The sequence below is a fragment of the Typopeltis vanoorti genome, chromosome 9 (genome assembly GCF_054136105.1).
Source record: "Typopeltis vanoorti isolate ZY-2024b chromosome 9, IOZ_Tvanoo_1.0, whole genome shotgun sequence".
NCBI classification, from domain to species: Eukaryota; Metazoa; Arthropoda; class Arachnida; order Uropygi; family Thelyphonidae; genus Typopeltis; species Typopeltis vanoorti.
Window position 1 is genome coordinate 49,832,132 of NC_143557.1, and position 18,642 is coordinate 49,850,773.

The 18,642-nt window shown below is 34.4% G+C and overlaps 1 protein-coding gene across 1 annotated transcript in view; it reads left to right on the top strand.

The window, feature by feature from the left end:
• LOC150103028 (uncharacterized) overlaps positions 1-18,642 on the top strand; it is a 110,023-nt gene that overhangs the window by 47,920 nt on the left and 43,461 nt on the right. Inside the window, exon 3 of the mRNA XM_090398143.1 lies at positions 6,720-6,851. Within this exon, the coding sequence (XP_090254269.1) occupies positions 6,720-6,851 (132 nt within the window). The remainder of the gene's footprint in view (positions 1-6,719; positions 6,852-18,642) is intronic.

The window sequence follows — 18,642 nt, forward strand, 5'->3', positions numbered from 1 at the left end:
GACTTAGGTGTGTTGGTTGGTGGATAGGGAGTTGAAATTCAGAGGGCATATTGCTAAGGTGTCCAAAATAGCACATAGGATTACTTGGTTATTGAAGAACACACTAACATTCAGAAATAAAGATGTTATTATTCCTCTTTATAGGCCATTGATACTTCCACATCTGGATTACTGTGCTCAAGTCTGTCGCCTGGATTCCTTGGAGATGAGGAAGTGGTGGAGAGGGTTCAGAGGAGAGTGACTAAGTTGGTGAGTGGTGTAAAGAATGCTCCTTACATTGAGAGATTGTGGATTACAGAGGTTGGTTGATAGGCAGAGAAGAGGGGATAAGATAGAAACATTTAAAGTACTAAAAGGTTTATATAAGATTGATGCAGGGGAAATATTTCAGCTGTGTGATAGTGATGAAAGAACAAGATCTCATCCCTGGAAATTAAGGAAGAGTGTGGTTAACAAGGGTGTGAGAACTGTGAGAATTTTTGCTTGGAGAGTGGTGAATGAATAGAATACATTGCCTGACTCAGTTGTGAGTCCTTCGTCTTTAAATGAGTTCAAGAAGAGGTATGATAGATATTGTTTTGATAGTTTGGGTCTCCAACGATGAGGCTTCTGACTCCATAAAAATATCTGTATAATAATAATTTTGCATCTCTAAACTGGAGGAATTGAGACTGTCAACAAGTATTTAGTAAATAAAAGAAGATAGTCTGTGTTCTAATAGAATGTTTGAGGAAACTGAATCGAAAATTTCATCTTCTGTTTTAAGAACACTGGATTTCTGTGGAAAATGCAATTGGTGAAATTTGAAACTGTAAAATGGCTTAACATGAAGAGCTCAACTTAAATATGTTGTTTATGAAGTAGTAGAAGAAACTTTTTTCTCTGGTACAAAAGTTAGTAAATTGTGCACCAAATAGAACTGCAAGAGGTAAGAATATGTATACGTCAGTGAGACAGGAGAAATAATGTATGCTACATAAGGGAGATACGAGGGCGGTCTGAAAAGTTCTCGGCCTCGACCATAGCAACATTATCGGCAAGATTTTTTTTTTTTTTTTTTTTTTTTTTTTCCCTAAGTTGGTACATTTGTCATAAGCATCCATGTGAAATTGCAAGTCATTCTATCAAGTAGTTTGTTTTATACAGCTGTCAAGCAAAAGTGTTGTCTGTATCCCTCGAATTGGATAAAATTGAGTATTGTGCAGTTATAAAATTCTTTGTAAAAGAAGGTTTAGCGGCAAAAGAAATTCATTCGAAGTTCATAAAAGTTTATGAGCACTCTTCTCCATTGTTTTCAACAATTAAGAAATCGGCTGCCGAGTCTAAACATAGCCACATCCAAAAAGCGTAAAAACATGAGAAATCGTTGATCTAGTGCAAGATATGGTATTGGATGACCGGCAAGTCAAAGTGTATGAAATTGCTGAGACTATAGGCATTTCAAAAGAACGTGTAGGATATATTTTGCATGAAGAATTGCATATGAAAAAGCTTTGCACAAGATGGGTGCTGTGCTTGCTCACAGCAGATCAAATAAGCACTCGCATGAAAATCTCTGAACAGTGCTTGGAGCATTTTAACAAGAATCAAACTGATTTTGTGCATTGATTTTTTACTGTGGAGGAGACTTGGATTCACCATTACACACCAGAATCCAAATAGCAGTCAAAACAGTGGGCAGAAGCCGGTTGTTCAGCACCAAAGAAGACAAAGTTGGTTCCATCAGCAGGAAAGGTCATAGCATCAGTGTTTTGGGATGCTAAATGCATTTGTTTATTAATTATCTTGAAAAGGGTAAAACAATAACTGGGGAATATTATTCCAATATTTTAATCAGACTAGACGAAAAAAATCATGAGAAAAGACCTGGTTTGCAGAAGAAAAAAATCATCTTTCATCAGGACAATGCAACTGCCTACAGAATTGTTTTGGCAATGGGAAAATTCATTTTTTCATTGTTAGGCCGAGAACTTTTCAGACCGCCCTTGTAAAAGAAAGTATCCATAGAAAAGAAGAACATTTTTTTTTTATTTTCGGAATGGGCTTAACAAAGAAACTGACTCTGATGAGAACAGTTTTGTTGTTGTGAAAGTAAGATTTATAGTCTGGTAGACATGATTAAGTATATGTCAAACAATCCAGTAATAGAATCAGTCAGAGAATGAATGATTTTAATATTTTTGGATAAGAAAATCTCTGAAGTGTATATTTATTTTAGAAGGCCTTGGATCCAGTATTTTGTAGTTATGTAATTTATTTAAAATGTATATATTGTTTTAGTTTTATTAAATGTGTATATTTTTTGTATTTGGTCTTGAGTCAGTGATTTTTCCTGATTCTAAAAGAAGCAAAAGTCATTGCACCAGTTGGAATTGAACTCTTGTGTAAATACTAAACACTGAAGAGTAAAAAATCTTCTTTATAGAGACAATCTAAACACCATTATTGTTTGTCTTATATTTTAATCTTCTAAGGCTCTTTTTACTTCATCCCTTAAATCTTTTTCTTGTCAAAGTGCTTAATGCCAGGATGGCAGAAAAAAGACACAGAGAAAGTTTGCTTACCATTCTTCTTCCTGTTTAAGTGACCATACCACCTGAGATTAGCAATATTCCCACATTCCTAAATGCTGATGATGTAAAGTTCTTTCCTAATATCTTAATTATTTTCAGAACTCTAATATCTGTTATTTCCAGTCTTTAATGAACTATTTTATTTTTAACCTAGATTTACTCAGATCTGTGAGTAAAAATTGATTTGAACACTCCTTGTATATAGCTGCATTACTGGTTTGACTACTTTCTCTCTTAATCCATATGGGCTTAATTCATGTGACTCCTTACCATACTAGACAGGCTAATTTTATTTTCTATTTCATATTTAATTTGCCAATCTTCACTAAAAATTGTACCTAAATAGCTGAAATGTTTTACTTGTCAGAAGGTAGCTGTCGTTATCAATGTCCCTGTTTTGTTGCTGATTTTCATGGCAGGTTTATCTCAGCAGTTATTGAATTTAGTTAAAGAATCTTGAGCTCTTGTGTCTGCATCAGCTGTATAAAGATCTGAAATTAACATCTCCAGTTTTGAGATCAGGTTTAATGCCACTTTCATTTATAACTTGAGTCATATAAACAATAAATAACTAGAACTCATGTACCCTTGTCTCATAAGGGTACATGAGTACATCCTAATTTTATATCAGACCATATATTTGTGCTTCAATTCTAACTGCTGACTTATAACTCAAATACAGACTATGTATTGTTTGACATAATGTCCCATTTGCATCATATAATTATAGCATTTTGAACAGCTTTATCCCTTAGCATCTTGTTGCATGCCTTATTTCCAGTGCTAAAAAAGATTTAAATACAGATCCTTGTTATATTCCCATCATTTCTCAACTATTTATCCTAAGTTAAAAATCTGATCTTCTGTAGTTGTTACCACTAATTCACATAAAAAAGAAATCTTTCTTGGTCTTCTGATTCTTCTTTTTCCACTTATTTTATATCTATATAATATTTTTGGTAGTCTGCTGTTGTCCGTTCGATTTAAAATGTTCTATCCATTTTTGTTTATACTGTCTTATGTAGTAATTAATTGGTTTTATATTCAGGAGTTGTAAAATTTCTTCATTTGTTTTATGGTCTCACTTAGAATATCCAGCTGTTTTTCTGAGAAACTTCATTTATGCTGCTTGACATTTTTCATCTTACCTTTTTATAGCCTGTTTTTCTTCCCTACAGTAGAGTTGGTTTTGACAAGACATTACATAGCCTGATTCTAGTGTGTTTTTGTACTAGGAATGGCTTAAATATATTATTTATTATGCCAATTACTTTGACGAAGTTTGATATTTTGGTGTCTGTCTTTTTCTTCTTCGTATGATAAATCACATCCCAAGTATCTGAAAGTATTTACTTGTTCTAATATTTTTATTATCTATCACTATTTTACTTCTTATTCAGCGATAAGCATTCATTTGCTTTAACAGCAAATGAATGCTTATCGCCGGGATAATGAGAGAGCCAACCAAATCCAAAAAGGTATGTCCAAATTTTCCTCCTATATTATTTTTCGTATATTAGTTTTATAATCAGTAATGCCCTAAGATTTGAGTAAAAAAGCCAATGACATTGTAAAAAGGGTACTATTAAATGAAAGTAATCTTTATCTTCAGTTTTCATATCACCTTTTTTATCTCTGATTCATTTTGAGGTGGGGTCGCACCTCCATTTCTTCACTAAACTGTAACCTTTAGAACATTTTGCACCATCCTGTTCTTCTATGTTGTCTTCACATGACTTTTGTTTAGTTAATTTCATTACCCATTGTTTTGCTTTGCTTTTTATATTATATTGTATTAAAGACATAATGGTTAGGAACATCTTTCAAAATAGAAGAATAACTTGAATTATGCAGAATTTTAATTGTTTTGGATTATTAGAGATGTGTTATTCTCTACATCACTTCAGGAAATCATATTTATTCCATGAAATATATTACTTTGTTCGTTTTACTATTCATCTGTATTCCTCTAAAACACTAACATTTAGCTGGTATACAGTGTATTTTGAGTGGACTTGGATGTTTGGAAATGTGTCTAGAGGGATAGATGTTTTTTGCGTTGCCCATTGTGAAACTACCACCACCACCACCACCCGGCTTGTTTGGAAGCCTGAAATGGTTTTAAAAAGTTCTTTGTTTAGTCTCCAGCACTTTGCAGATTATCTAACTTTAAGCCTACTCAGGTGCTGTTACTGAATATACTGTATGTTTATAACATTTTGTAGATGGGATTTCCATTATTATTATTTATAAAAAAAAATATAGATAGTCAATCCTCAACTTACGACAGCCAACCTATTAACACATTCACCGAATAACGCCTCACTCCTCCAACCCACAGACCAAGGTGTTCTTGCTGCCTTCAAGGCATATTATTTAAGAAATACTTTTTCTGCTGCTAAAGGTAAAAAACTGTCAGAAGCATCGTACAAAAGGATGTAGATGCAACATGTACAAATGATGTTTGGGGAATACTGCTGACAATGTTTATACAGAAATTTTCTGAATTGTTTCATGTCACTCATAATTTGAAACACTATCAAAAAATAGTAAGGTTAATTGGATGATGGAGCTGCTCTGCTTTCCAATCAAAGGCTTAATTAGATCTCATATAAATTTTTAATTTAATTATTAAAGGAATAATTAAAAAGACAGTTATAGTGAAAAAAAAAGGTCAAAAAGACAAAGATAATTAAAAAGGCAAAAATTTTTAGAATGTGGAGATGACAAAATATTTGGAGCCAGACTTGATTGAGCCAAAACATACAATAAGAGAAAGGTCGAGAATGAATTCCCATTATGTGAACTTAAATATGTACATTCAGTAGCTGAAAATGAAACATAATTTTAAATTCTTAATCTTCTGTAGTCCATTTGAATCATCATCCCCTTTATTTACAAGTTTTATTCATGTTTCAATTTTGGCTACTATTGAGTATAAATATTTAAGTTCACAACTTCACTCTCAGTACTTTTCTCTTATCGTACATTTTGGCTAAATCAAGTTTGGCTCTACATATCTTGTCATCTCTACCTTCTAAAAAAATACACATCCAGGTATGTCTTTGTTGATATGATAGTGCTGCTAGCTAAGTTGAAGGTTGATAATGAAGATGTGCGTTTGGTAGAATCGTGGATGAAGAGCTCTTAAAAAAGACCTACAAACAGAATTAAAGAGCTACAAATACAAAAAGTTATAGAAGAAGAGAAAAACAGCAGAAGAATAGTTCTTCAACCAAAGTTTGAAGTTAATAAGGCAATTTGGTTGTTGGAAGAAATGGATCTCCAAAGTAGACTGAATTATGCAAGCTCTGTATCAAGCAAGCAAGCAGCATTTGCTTGCTACAGAGAAATTTATGTAGAAAATAAAAGACAAACTAAGTTGGATATAATGTACACACCTTTAAAGAAGCCCATTCCCTGAAGATGAGCCTAGATCTTTCACAGTTCATGCATCGGGCGAACTATCTGGATGTTTTGTTCCAATTTCTGAATTTGCTGCTGGTCTAATCTTAATCTACCCTGTCTCCTTCCGTGTATTATCCAATTAATAACGCAGTAGCACCATCATGTCAACAAAGACCTTTTGAAGAATTATTCTTGCTTCAGGTGTCTGCAACTGATTAGTCTACTATTAAGTGTACACTCATATTTTATTATTTATTACAGTACAGTATTATATATAGTAATTTTATGTTATAATGTGCACATTGTGTTATTTCTATAAACAAAGAGTAAAATTAATAAAAAATATTTTGAAAAAAGCAGACCAACACATTTTAGCATTCAGAAATGTTGATTGTTAACATATCCTTATGGTTCATAGTGATTTCTGATTTAAGGTGTGTTTTTTTTTTTAATTATGACAGGATCTAAGATGAAAAACCAAACCAAATGGCTATTTTTTCTGGCGATGAGACTTGGTGTTGTACTACCAAGTGGTCACTTACTTGGATTCGCCGATAGTTCTTTGTCATGAAACTCTTAGATCGTAGTTTTCGATCTTAGAGTTTTGCATACTGGCTGTAAAATAATAAGGGATTTTTATCCCTTGATGGGTTAGGACATGATGCTGTTTGATTTTGATTGCATTATATATATATATATATATATATATATATAAAATAAAAATTTCTTTTCCTATAGCTTTCTGAACTTCCAGAATCTTTCATTGATCTGGTGCATTTGAAGAATATAGACTTGCGGGGAAATAATCTTGCAGGCATTCCAAATGTCCTAAAATTCCTACATGATCTGATTAATGTGGAGATGGATGAGGTAGATATTTCATTGATATTTTTAAGTCAAGTAAAATAGTTTAGATTAAAAAAAAGCTAGAAAGTAATTCATTATTTCTAATGTCGCAAATTAATTTTGAAACGTATCTGGTATTCTTATTTAGAATGTGTTGTAGTAGTTTTCAAACTACAAAGCACTTCCTTGTTGGGATATGGCAAAGTTTTGATTTATAAAATATAATAGCTTCTGCATTGTTTGATTTTCCTTTTCTGACAAAATGGAGTCAATTTCATATAGATAGTATATATACACAGACTGTCGGATCCTACTTCTTCTTAATCTGTACCTTGGATCCGACATGTTAGTCACTATAATGTTCTTAAACAAAATAAGTTGCCAGTTGGTTTCTAATTCAGATATAGAGAAAATTTATATTTATAGACTGCACCACTCTATATCTGAATTAGTTCAAGAATTGAAGATAAATCAACCCTCAACTATTTCTCCTTAATATATATACTGGCTGAGTATATTTAACTTACTTAATTTACCTGCTTTGGTTCGAATATTTTATGAATGGTGTAGTAAAGGAGATTCAGGCAAAATACAACTTTTGATTAACAAAAACAAATATTTAATTTTATAATCACAAATTATACACTTAAGATCAAAATACTAAATAAGTTATTATAAACACTTCAGCCTTTCTGATAATACTGTCATACAAACTCAGACAATGGTAAATTTGTTATCTCTAATACAGTCTTCTCACAGTTTCTTAAGTTCCAAATATAATAAAATCACAGTAACACCTCTTTACAAGCAAACACTTTTAATTTTAATAAGTACTATAATTCTTGACACCGCTATCATTAAACACAACTCTGTTGCCTCTAATTATTCTCTAGTTACTTCGTGCTATGCTTCAAGTTTCCGTGTGTCCTTGAAAGGTCGGCCCTGAAATTAAATCTCAACTCAAGTAATCGCTAGTCTATCCGTATCACTTAGCTATCTTCCGTAGCTTTATTTGTTATTCCGAAACTTATAAGCTAACCGCTTCTCGACTAGTAGACTTTATTTAGCTGCTTGAGTGACTTGCAGACTCGCTATTATCGCACTGTGATTTTCGAATGCCGAATGCGCCGATTCCAACCTAATGCCAATCCCTCTCTAATAAATCTCTAATGCTTTCTTTTTCAGTGTTCCTCGCTTTTTATATCAATTTTTCCCGCCTAAATTCTTCTCGTGTACTAAATTCAACACACAGTAAACTTTCAGATTTCTCCCCACGTTCTGTTCCAAAAACGTGCTCGTTCACTTACATACGTTTCCATGACAACAAAACAAAATATAATAAAATTGAGCTATTGCATAACGTTAAACTTTCACAAACAGGAATAAATAAAGAATATTTATATTTCAATTAATGCGCAGTTAAAATATCAAATACAAGTTCTTATAATATTAACATACTAATAAATAAAATAACTTAATAATATTTAATACAGTCTTTTCATTATTAATACATATATCTTGATTATGTATTAATAATGATAACCCAATCTGGAATGTGCGTGTTTTCAAAATCTGCAAAGCACAATTTAAAATCATCGCTCAAACTTTGAAGATGTTTTGTGTATATTTTAAAGTCTTCATCTTTTACTTCCAATTGCTGTAGATTCGAAAAGTACTGAAAATCTTTTCGTAACAATGATGATTTAAATAAGACTAATTTAGTTTGGTAGCTTAAAAGAATTGTCTGAGCTTAATAACCGTGACATCTTTACCTTGTAGACGGGTCTGTACATCATTAAATTTTGAAAATAAGTCCACCAAGTAGAAAATATGATTCTTATTTCTCTTCAGTTCATCACTCAAAAACAAATTCACATCTGTAAGAAACTCTAGGGTTGAGTTGAACAACTCAACAAATCTTTGTAGACTTGCACATCTAGACAACCAACTTACTTCAGCATGCAAGAGTAATTGGTTTGATACTTCATCATTTGTTTCACAAAGTTTGGCAAACAATCGCAATTTTAGTGGATGACCTCTAATTTGATTAATAGATTTAATACACACTCTTAGTGTATCATGCTGTTCGTCACTGAGAGTTTTTGCCGCCAAATGGTTTTGGTGCAACACACAGTGAATAGTACGTACACTTTGAACTTTTTCTTTCAGAAAGGCACGAAACCTCGATAACGGTCCCCCATTGCAGGTGTGGCATCTGTGGCTACTGCTGTTATATTAGTAAATGGAATATCATACTTATTTAAACATTCTTCTAATAGCTGAAAAATTGTCAACCCCGTTCCATCAATTTCAAGATATTTTGCAAATAAAAATTTGTCGATAATTTGATGTTTGGTTTTACTATAATATCTTACATAAGCCATAAGAATAGAAGAACTATCGAATGTAGATTCATCAAGTTGGATGGAGAACTTGGTATTTTTGAGTTCTGATATTGCAGTTTTTTCTACATCTTGAGCCATTTCACCAATACATCTTTTCACAGTATTCGCACTCAATGGTAAGAATTTTAAAACAGGACCAGAATCTTTTTTCATTATGGTTTCAATTACTTCTTTTTGATTGCAGGTATAACAATGTCCTCTGCAATTGTATATGGTTTTCCTTTTTTTTGTTATATTAAAAGAAATATTGTTGGAGGCTGTTAATCCTTGTTTATTGTGAGCTTCAGCAGGTGCTTTCATAAATGATTTTATAGTTGGTCGATGTGTGTATTTCTCTTTCAGTTCTTTAAAAAAGTCAAGATCTTTATCTTTCTTATCGGGATGGAGTCTTTGAAGATGATCTTTCATTTTTTCTGGTTTCATTGCATTGTTACTAAAAGTTTTTTCACAAACAAGGCACATAGGCCTCGTTTCATTTCTTAATGAAGCAATAAACCCAAGTTTATTCAAAGAAATGCAGACAATATTCGTTAGAATATTGTCTGCATTTCTTTTTAGAATTTGAAGCTGCCATTGTGGTTACTGGGATTGTAACAAAATAATTAAAATTGAAGTCAGTAAGCAAAAGTAATAAGTCTAAATAATATAATATACCTACTCATGTATTTCTATAGGATGTACAAAACTACCAGCCCTGCTCAACTCTTCAACATAGAGAAGTTTAGTTAATGAATGAATAACGATTGAATTATAATATGTATGTTGATGAATTTTAGAACATTAACACTCACTTGTATGTCGATATGCAAAAATTAGACTGGGATTGAATATGTGTAAGTATAAGTAAATAAGCATCCGTGCACGTGTTGCAATCTCGCTTCCGCCGAGGCGGCTGAGCGAGAACCACCGACATCCATTTATTGGTAAATATGTCATTTTGGCTTACTTGATTGGCCTCTGTAACTATTTTCACGATCTTGCTCCATCTTACAGGTCCTATTCATGTCACTGTTCCCACGGTTCACTCTTAATTGCGTTGTCATTCAGGATGGAGGTAATCCAAGTTAACCGAATTAAATATTACTCGTACAATGATGTCTTATATTTTTCTATCGACCCTCAAGGGGGTTGATATTGACCGCCTTGGCGATCACTGGTCTATACCGACTGAGCTACGAGGCCTCTTGTTTGGTATCATAGTATTTATTAATTCAATCATATTTATGTGGTGTTATTTCTACAGACTGGCCTCCATCCATGATAGGCTGTTGGATTGGAAGCTGGAAAATCTACTCTGGAGACAAAGCATGATTTATTTGAACAAAACTAAGGATATTTAAAAGAGTTCTTATGCTATATGGTGAGCAAAAGGAAGAATGATCAGGGAAGGATAACTTTAATGAATGTTAGTGTGGGAACTTGACAGAAACAGAAGAAATTGTTGAATTACTGAATGATCAAGTTTACAAGCATACACTTGATTCGTTCACTTGGAGATAATGCAGTAATTTACATGACAGAGATCAAGACAAGAATAGAAGTAGATTAACTGCAAGTATTCATGATCTTAAGAAATCTCGATTTGAATACAGCCTAAGGTTTGGTACAAGATTTCTTCTTTCTATGGGCTCTACATCCCAAATTGAGCATTGTCCTCCTGGATTTTTTGTCTCCAACCTTATCTATCCAAAACCTTACTTCTCCAGTTTGGAATTGCAATATGATGTTGCTGTCTTGAATAATGGTATCTATCAATTTTGTTTTTAGTTTTCCTTTTGATCTTTTACAAAACATTTTGCTATTTATAGTCTTCTTAGGGATATGATACTGTCATTTTCCATTCAGAAAAACATTTCCTGCCCAATGCGACTTTTGAACTTGATTAAACTGGATTTTGTAGGTTTTATATTTTTATAGAGTTCATATAATTTGTTGTTGTATCTGATTCTCAAGAGGCCATTATCATTTGCTGGGTCAAATATTATTCTAAGGATGTTCCTTTCAAAAGTTGAAATAAGATTGTCCACTCTCACTGTAAATATCCAGGTTTTCCATCTGTAGGTAGCAATTGGACAAATTATTGATTTATATATGTCTATATTTCTACTTCAGTCTTTGAGTTTGCCCAGAATTCATATGCGAGAGAATAAGCTAATTACCTTAATTTGGCATTTTTAATTTAGGGATGGTAGTAGTGAGAATTAAATAAAGAGGGGATAATCAGACCTTTTATTATCTCAGTTAGAAATATAGGTGGGAAACAAGGGAGTGCATGTCTGCCTAAAATAAAATGTAGAAAATGGTAAGAATTTTGTGATTTAAAAATTACCATAATAGACCTTGGCAGCATTACATCAGAAACGGGTGAATACCAACCGAGAGACATTACTAGCATGATTGATGGTGAGGAAAACGAGTGGTGTTGAATGAAAATGAGTGGTTTGAAAGATGGTGTTGATTAGAGAGAGAGAGAGAGAAATGCTGAAAGAAGTAGAATGTATCAGGAAAGAATTGAGAAGAGTGAATTCTCAATTCCTATTTGGAATGGAGAGATGACAGGACAGCAAGTAAGTAGGAGAGAAGGTGTCAGATTAGGGAGGGAGGGAGAGAGATAGTGTGTGAGGGATACAGGCAAGCAAGGAAGAAACTGAGTGGTAAGAGGTGTGGTGTGCAAAAAGTAGCAGAGTACAGTGAATGCCAGAGGAGTGTATACCTGGAGGAACAATAGATGGTGTGACTATTGCAATTAAGTGAGTGAAAGAGTGGCTGAGATGAGATGATTGTGATGGTGGTCACAAATGACTTGAGAGGCCGTGTGAATTGAATGGTGAGAGATCAGAAGTTCATGAAGGTTGTATGGAAGAAGATAGAGAGAGGACAGATAGGGCGTGTGTTGCCCAGGTATATAATTCAGAACTACGGAGAAGAGTATAAATAATGACTAGTATGATAGCCAGAATGTGTCAAAAGAGAGACTTGGATTACATGGATGCATGGAGGGCATTTGAGGACAGAAAGGAACTGTATACGAGAGCCGGCTTGCATTTTTTGAACAAGAAAGGATGTAGGCATCTGGAGAGACTGTTGTTCTCCAAACAAGACAGTATCGATGCAGAGAAGCTAGAATTATTAGGGTGGATGTTAACACGGGTCTCTCTCATGGAAATATATCATGTAAAGCTGAATCCAGAGTCTGGGGGGGGGGATGGAAATAGTATGTAAACTGTGACAGTGCCTTGAAGATTCTTTGTACAAATGGCAGGAGTATCTGGAATAAAAGAGATACATTTGCATCGCTGATAGCATCAGTCTGTTCAAAGATTATTGGATCACTGAGACATGGTTGAAGGAAGATGATATACTGACAGGAATAGAAGTAGCAAGGTATAGCATTTTTCGTCAGGATAAGAAGTACAAATGCAGTGGTGGAGTAATGGTTATGATAAGTGATGAGTTGTGTCCTCTCAGAGTGGAGTTTTTGAAAACCATATGCTCTCAAAACAGTTGCCACTGCTATAAGCCAGAGAGCATAGAGGGTGAAGAACAGGAAATATTTAGGCAGTTCAGTTTGGTGAGTGGGGAAAAAAAAAAAAAAAAAAAAAAAAAAAAAAAAGTGATTCTTATGGGATATTTTAACAACAACAGTATAAATTGGGAAGAGGAAACTGCATGTAGCATTAGGGGAATGGAATTTTGGGAATTCTTGAGAGGCAAATGTCTTAGGCAACATATAGCAGAAGGAAAACGGTGTATCTGTATCTCCTTTATTCCAGATACTCCTGCCATTTATAAAAAATCTTCAAGGCACTGTCACTGTTTGTATACTATTTTCCCCTCCAGACTCCACTGAATTCGGCTTTACATGAGAGGTTTGTATTTTTGGTCATAGCATCAGAAGATCTGATTATAATTGAGATGGCATCTCTTCCATTGCTTGGAGAGTGATCATGTAGTTTTAACACGGAAGATGAATACTGCAGGAGCATCAAAGAGAAAGGAATGTATATGGAATTATAAAGCAGGTGATTATAATACTCTTAGAAATTAGCTAGTGGCAGTTCCATGTATGGAGGAATTGGAAAGGAAAGATATCATCAGTGCTTGGGAACTGTTGAAGGAATATTTATTAGCAGCAATGGTAAATTGTATGCCACAATTGAAAAAGAGAACAGAATTTGTTGTAAAGTGGATGACAAACAATATCAGATTGGGAACTGCTGGTGAAAAAGAGGTTATGGAATAGATATAATAAGGAGAGGGGGTGGACAGCAGATGCATGAAGAATATAAGACTTAGTTCAAAAGAGTGACTAGTATGGTAAGGAAGGCAAAACTGGAATATGAGAAAAGATTGGCTCTGAGAGCCAAAGAAAATCCTAAGGAATTCTTTCTTTATGTGGTCAGTAGAAGGAGAGTGATTGTGAAAGAATGATGTTGTTGGATAAAAATGGGAATAGAGTGACTGATGAAGAGGACATAGTGGAGTTGTTCAACGAACACTTTAGTGGGGTGTTTCATCCTGGAGAAGTAGGTTTTAATACTAGTGATAGGCAAGTTTGAGGTTTAGAAGCGCAAGGAGAGAGAGAGAGAGAGACAGAGATCTGGAGTGTGTTTCAAATACTGATTACTCTGGATGTCATTAAAGCAATGGGACTGGATAGGATTTCACCATGGGTTTCGAGAGAATGTGCTAAAGAACTGATAGCTCTGTTGACTTGGCTATTCAGAGAAAGGTGCCCAAGGAGTGGAAACAACATAAGCTAGTGGCATTGCATAAGGGTGGTAGTAGAATTGAAGTGTCAAACTATAGACCACTTTGTATTTCATTGGTGATTGTTAAGATTTTGGAAATTAGCGAGGGATCATTTACAGCATTGGGCAGGTGAGAACCTGTGAGAGTCAGCATGGATTTGTTAAGAGGTACTCTTGTTTTGGTAATTTCATTGATTTTTATAATAAAGTGACAAGAGCTGTAGATGCATGTTCTGCAATTTATTTATTTTATTTTATTTTATTTTTTTTTTTACGAAAGCATTTGACAGGATACCACTTGATAAGCTGATATGTAAGTTGCAGCACATGGGTTTGGATATTATATTAGTTAATTGGATTGGGGATTAACTATCAGATAGGTATCAGAGAGTTGTGTGTGACGGGGCTATCTCAAGGAAGCAGAAGGTTACAAGTGGGATTCCTAAGGGCTCAGAACTGGGACCTGGATTGCAGGACAGCAGATGATGATGTGTAGCTGGGAAAGGTTATTAGTAATAGTGCAGATGTGGTGGCTCTTCACGAGTATTTGAATAAAATAGACAGATGGGCAAATCTGTGGGGAATTAAACAGAAATCTGTCGAATTACAGAAATTAAACAAATCTGTCGAATTAAACAGACAACACCCCAAAGAATGGGGTGTTGTCTGTTTAATTCGACTAAATATAAAGGCTTGAAGTTTGGGCTACATCGATGTGAGGATGCATACTCTGTTGGAGGAATTGTACTGGAGGAAGTAGGGGATTGATAGAAAAACCTGAAATTCAGGGGATATATTGCAAAGGTGGTGAAGATAACCCAGATCATTGCTGCAATACCGAGAAGGACACTGACCAGCAGAGATAAGATTGTCATTCCATTTTATAAAGTCCTGATCAGACCATATCTGGACTATTCTGCTCAAATTTGGTCCACAGGATTTGAAGGGGATAAATTAACCTTGGAAAGAGTGTAGAGGTAGACAACAAAGATGATATGTGAACCGTACAATGTTAGTTATGGGGATAAACTGAGGGAGCGCAACTGCATTTCTTCCTCTAAAGAGGTAACAGTGAGCTCAATGTTGCTTTCACCAGGTTGATAGCTTTTAACAAAATGGGCACTCATTAACTGAACAACCGCTTCTGCATCTGTAACCCTCATGCCATCTGGATTTAGAAGAGTTATTCTTTCATATTCATTCTTTCTTTTACTTGCAGCATATCGATAAAATTGCGAGTTGTCTTTAGCATGCAGAGCCAGTTTCTTTTCGTACTCAGACTTTGCTTTCTGTACAACAGTTGTGGCTATTCTAGCCTGCTGCTTATAACGTTCATTACGGAAGTCATCCTTATGCAAATGGTATTCCTTCCACATTGTCCTTTTCTTACGAATCTCTTGCTTAATAAGATTACACATCCATTTGACTCCTACTCTGTTTATTCTTCAAACTCTCAGGACACATTCTGATATTGCATCATTTAAGTATTGTTTAAATGCTTCCCATGCACTTTCGATATTCTTTCCATCCATTAACCAATCCCATTCCACTGAACTCTGTATACTCCTCATTTGGTCATAATTTCCTGCTTTGTAGTTCAGCATGTAACCTTTTTTTGAATGGCACATTCATAAACTTAGTCACTTCCCAAGTGAGTACCACATGATCATTGTCACCAACCGGAGGCAGAATAGTTACATCTTTAACTGAAACGCCCTCTGACACTATAATCACTAAAATCAAGTTTTTTGAGGAAGTTGTCCTACAACAGCTCAATAAATGCATTTTCATTCTTCTCATGAGATTCTACTGCTACCCAATCAATGTTTGGATAATTAAAGTCTCTCATTATGATTACTCTTTTTGTTCTCATGTCTATTTCGTTTTCGTGATGCATTTCTTCATCACTAGTAACCGATCTACCAGGTCTGTAACAAAACCCCAGTATGTGATTGATCTTGTTAGATTCCACCTCACACCAGATGCATGAAATATTGTTAATAGTACTACAATCATAGGTCTCAACTCTAACTGGATTCAAGTCATCCAATATCATTAGTAGCACATCCCCCCCCCCTCTCCTATCCTCTCTATCCTTCCTAAAAATACTGTATCCTTGACACTCGATACCAGTTAGTAGGACTGATTCTGATATCCAGGTCTCACTAATACCTACAGTCTGAGGTCGTGACATATTGACTAAGGCAACAAACTCTATCCCTTTGTTTCTGATGCTCCCAGCATTCATGTACAGACATAATAATCTATCTGTTCTTTTGTATTGTCTTGGCTGCAGTCTACCAGATACAGTTGGACAACTTTCAGATCTCTATTCTCTAATGCCTTACACATGTAAAGATCTTTGCACACATTTGATGGGTCTGAACCGGACGAATCCAAACCCGAAATCGTTCTCTCCTCATCAACATTTCCATGACAAAGCCCATTCATGTCATTAACACAGCTATATAATATTGTCGCTCTTACACTCACATTCACACCATTCCTCCCTTTATAATTTAGTTTCCTTGACTCTCTGTGTTAGGTATCATACCAGTTATTAGTTTTTCTAGACTCCTGATATTAAACGCATTCAGGTGTAGGCTGTCCCTCTTATGCAAGTCTTCCCTCAAACTCACTCCACACATCCAAAAACTCGCATCCATTCCTTCTACACAGCCTATGCATCAAATCGTTTGCCATCATAGCTCTTCTTCTTAATTCATTTTTATCATTGTGAGGTAAAATACTGACAATTTTCACTTTCTCACTCTTCACTCTCACTTTTTCCAACAACCCTTTCATGTCCTCTCTCCTACTGAACTTATCGCCAGTTAAATCATTAGTACCTACTACAACTATGATTTCATTTACTTTTTCTGTTTTTGAATTGCTCGATATTATAACTCTCATCTCTAGCATGTTTTATTATAGAGTCACCATACCAAATAACTTCTTTCTTTTTACTAACAACGTCACTTACCTGATTTCCTTTATTTCCCGAGTTAGCTGTTTCCTTGCTTTGTTGTTTCTTATTTTCCTGTTCATTTTTCTTTTTCTCCCTATGCTCATTTAAATGTCTCTCAACTTTTTTGCAATTCACGCATCGTCTCTCTGATGATCTGCTTCAACTTCACTATTTTGCAGTTAATTCATTTTCATTAACCTCCACCACGTTGTACATGGAGGAGGTTAATGAAATCCTTCAAGTGTACCTGCTAACATCGTTAGCAGGGCTGACTTTCTTGTTCCCACCTGCGGTGCTTTTTTTGATATTACATTTCTTGCCCCTTTTTTTTTGGTGCCATTTTAAACGTATACTAATTATTGAAATATCTTAATAAAAATATGTAATAAAATACTAAATACACTATAAAACACTAAAATCTACACTAGCATACTACAAAACACTAATTTTCTAAGGGAAAACACAATAAAAACTGACAAAAATCACCAACTTTACAGGAGCACTAAATTCGCCATCCATCACTATGTATCCTCGAACCAGCGATTTGTTTCTATATCAACAATGTTATAATTCGCCACAGATTTATATTTATTCAAGTGCCTTTAATATTTACTGGCAGCAATTAGATAATGTTTTCTAGAGCTGAGTTAAAATGTATTGCAGTTAGACTTTTGCATTTTTTTAATCCTTGAGTTATTGGAAATCATTTGTTAAATCATTTTATATTTTAACCTGTGCTTCTGAATTTTTCATTGTAGCTTATCTGTTATTCCAAAGTTATCATATAATCTCATATAATTTTCTTCTATTAATGCCATCATCTGCTTGTTGAAGATCAACAAAAATGTGATGAATATTTATATCTAATTCCCAAAATTTCACTAATAATTGTTTTTTATCATTCCCATACATGAGAGGGCCCCTAGACCATGACACAACAATGCCATATGTGGACAAGTGATCCACATAAGGCACATTAAAAGAGAGGCATTTGTTGATGTGTTTCTTGAAGGCCTGAGTGTTTTGATCATTAGGAAAAAAAATCTGTGGGAAAAGACTGTTCCAGGTGGAGAAAATGAAGGAGTAGGAGGATGAGAAATTTGTTCAATCAATTTGTGTACGATTTATTTGTATGAGCTGTATATGGTTGTGAACCAGCAGCTGTTTGGGATTGTATGTGATTAGAAAAAAAGTGAAGGAATGGTAGTGGCTAGTTTGGTCAAGGAGTGCCCATAAAAATACTTATTGAAAACACATAATGCAGCAACAGAGAGTCTATTAGAACATAACTTAGGAATCATCCATTAAGTAGATTTCTCTCTTCTGAATACAGTCAACTTGGATATTCTAAGTAATGTGGATTTGAGCTTTATAAAGTGTCAAGAGTTTAGCAGAAGAGAAGTTCTCTTTAGAACAAAAAAAAAGAATACCAAGCATTTTGAAAGCAAAAGAGGCAATGGACCTGATGTGCTTATGCCAGGACAAGCTAGATTTTATTAATAAATTTATTTTAAAAAAAAGTTTTATTTCCAGAGAGTTGGAAATCAGATTTCTGGATTTGGAACACTTAATTCGAATACTATAGTGTTCCCTTGTAAAGAATCTCTAAAATACTTGCAATTTTAGTTGATGTTTCCTCTAAAAGTCATACCATAAATCAGTCTTCTTCACTTTCTTCTTTCCTTCCTTTT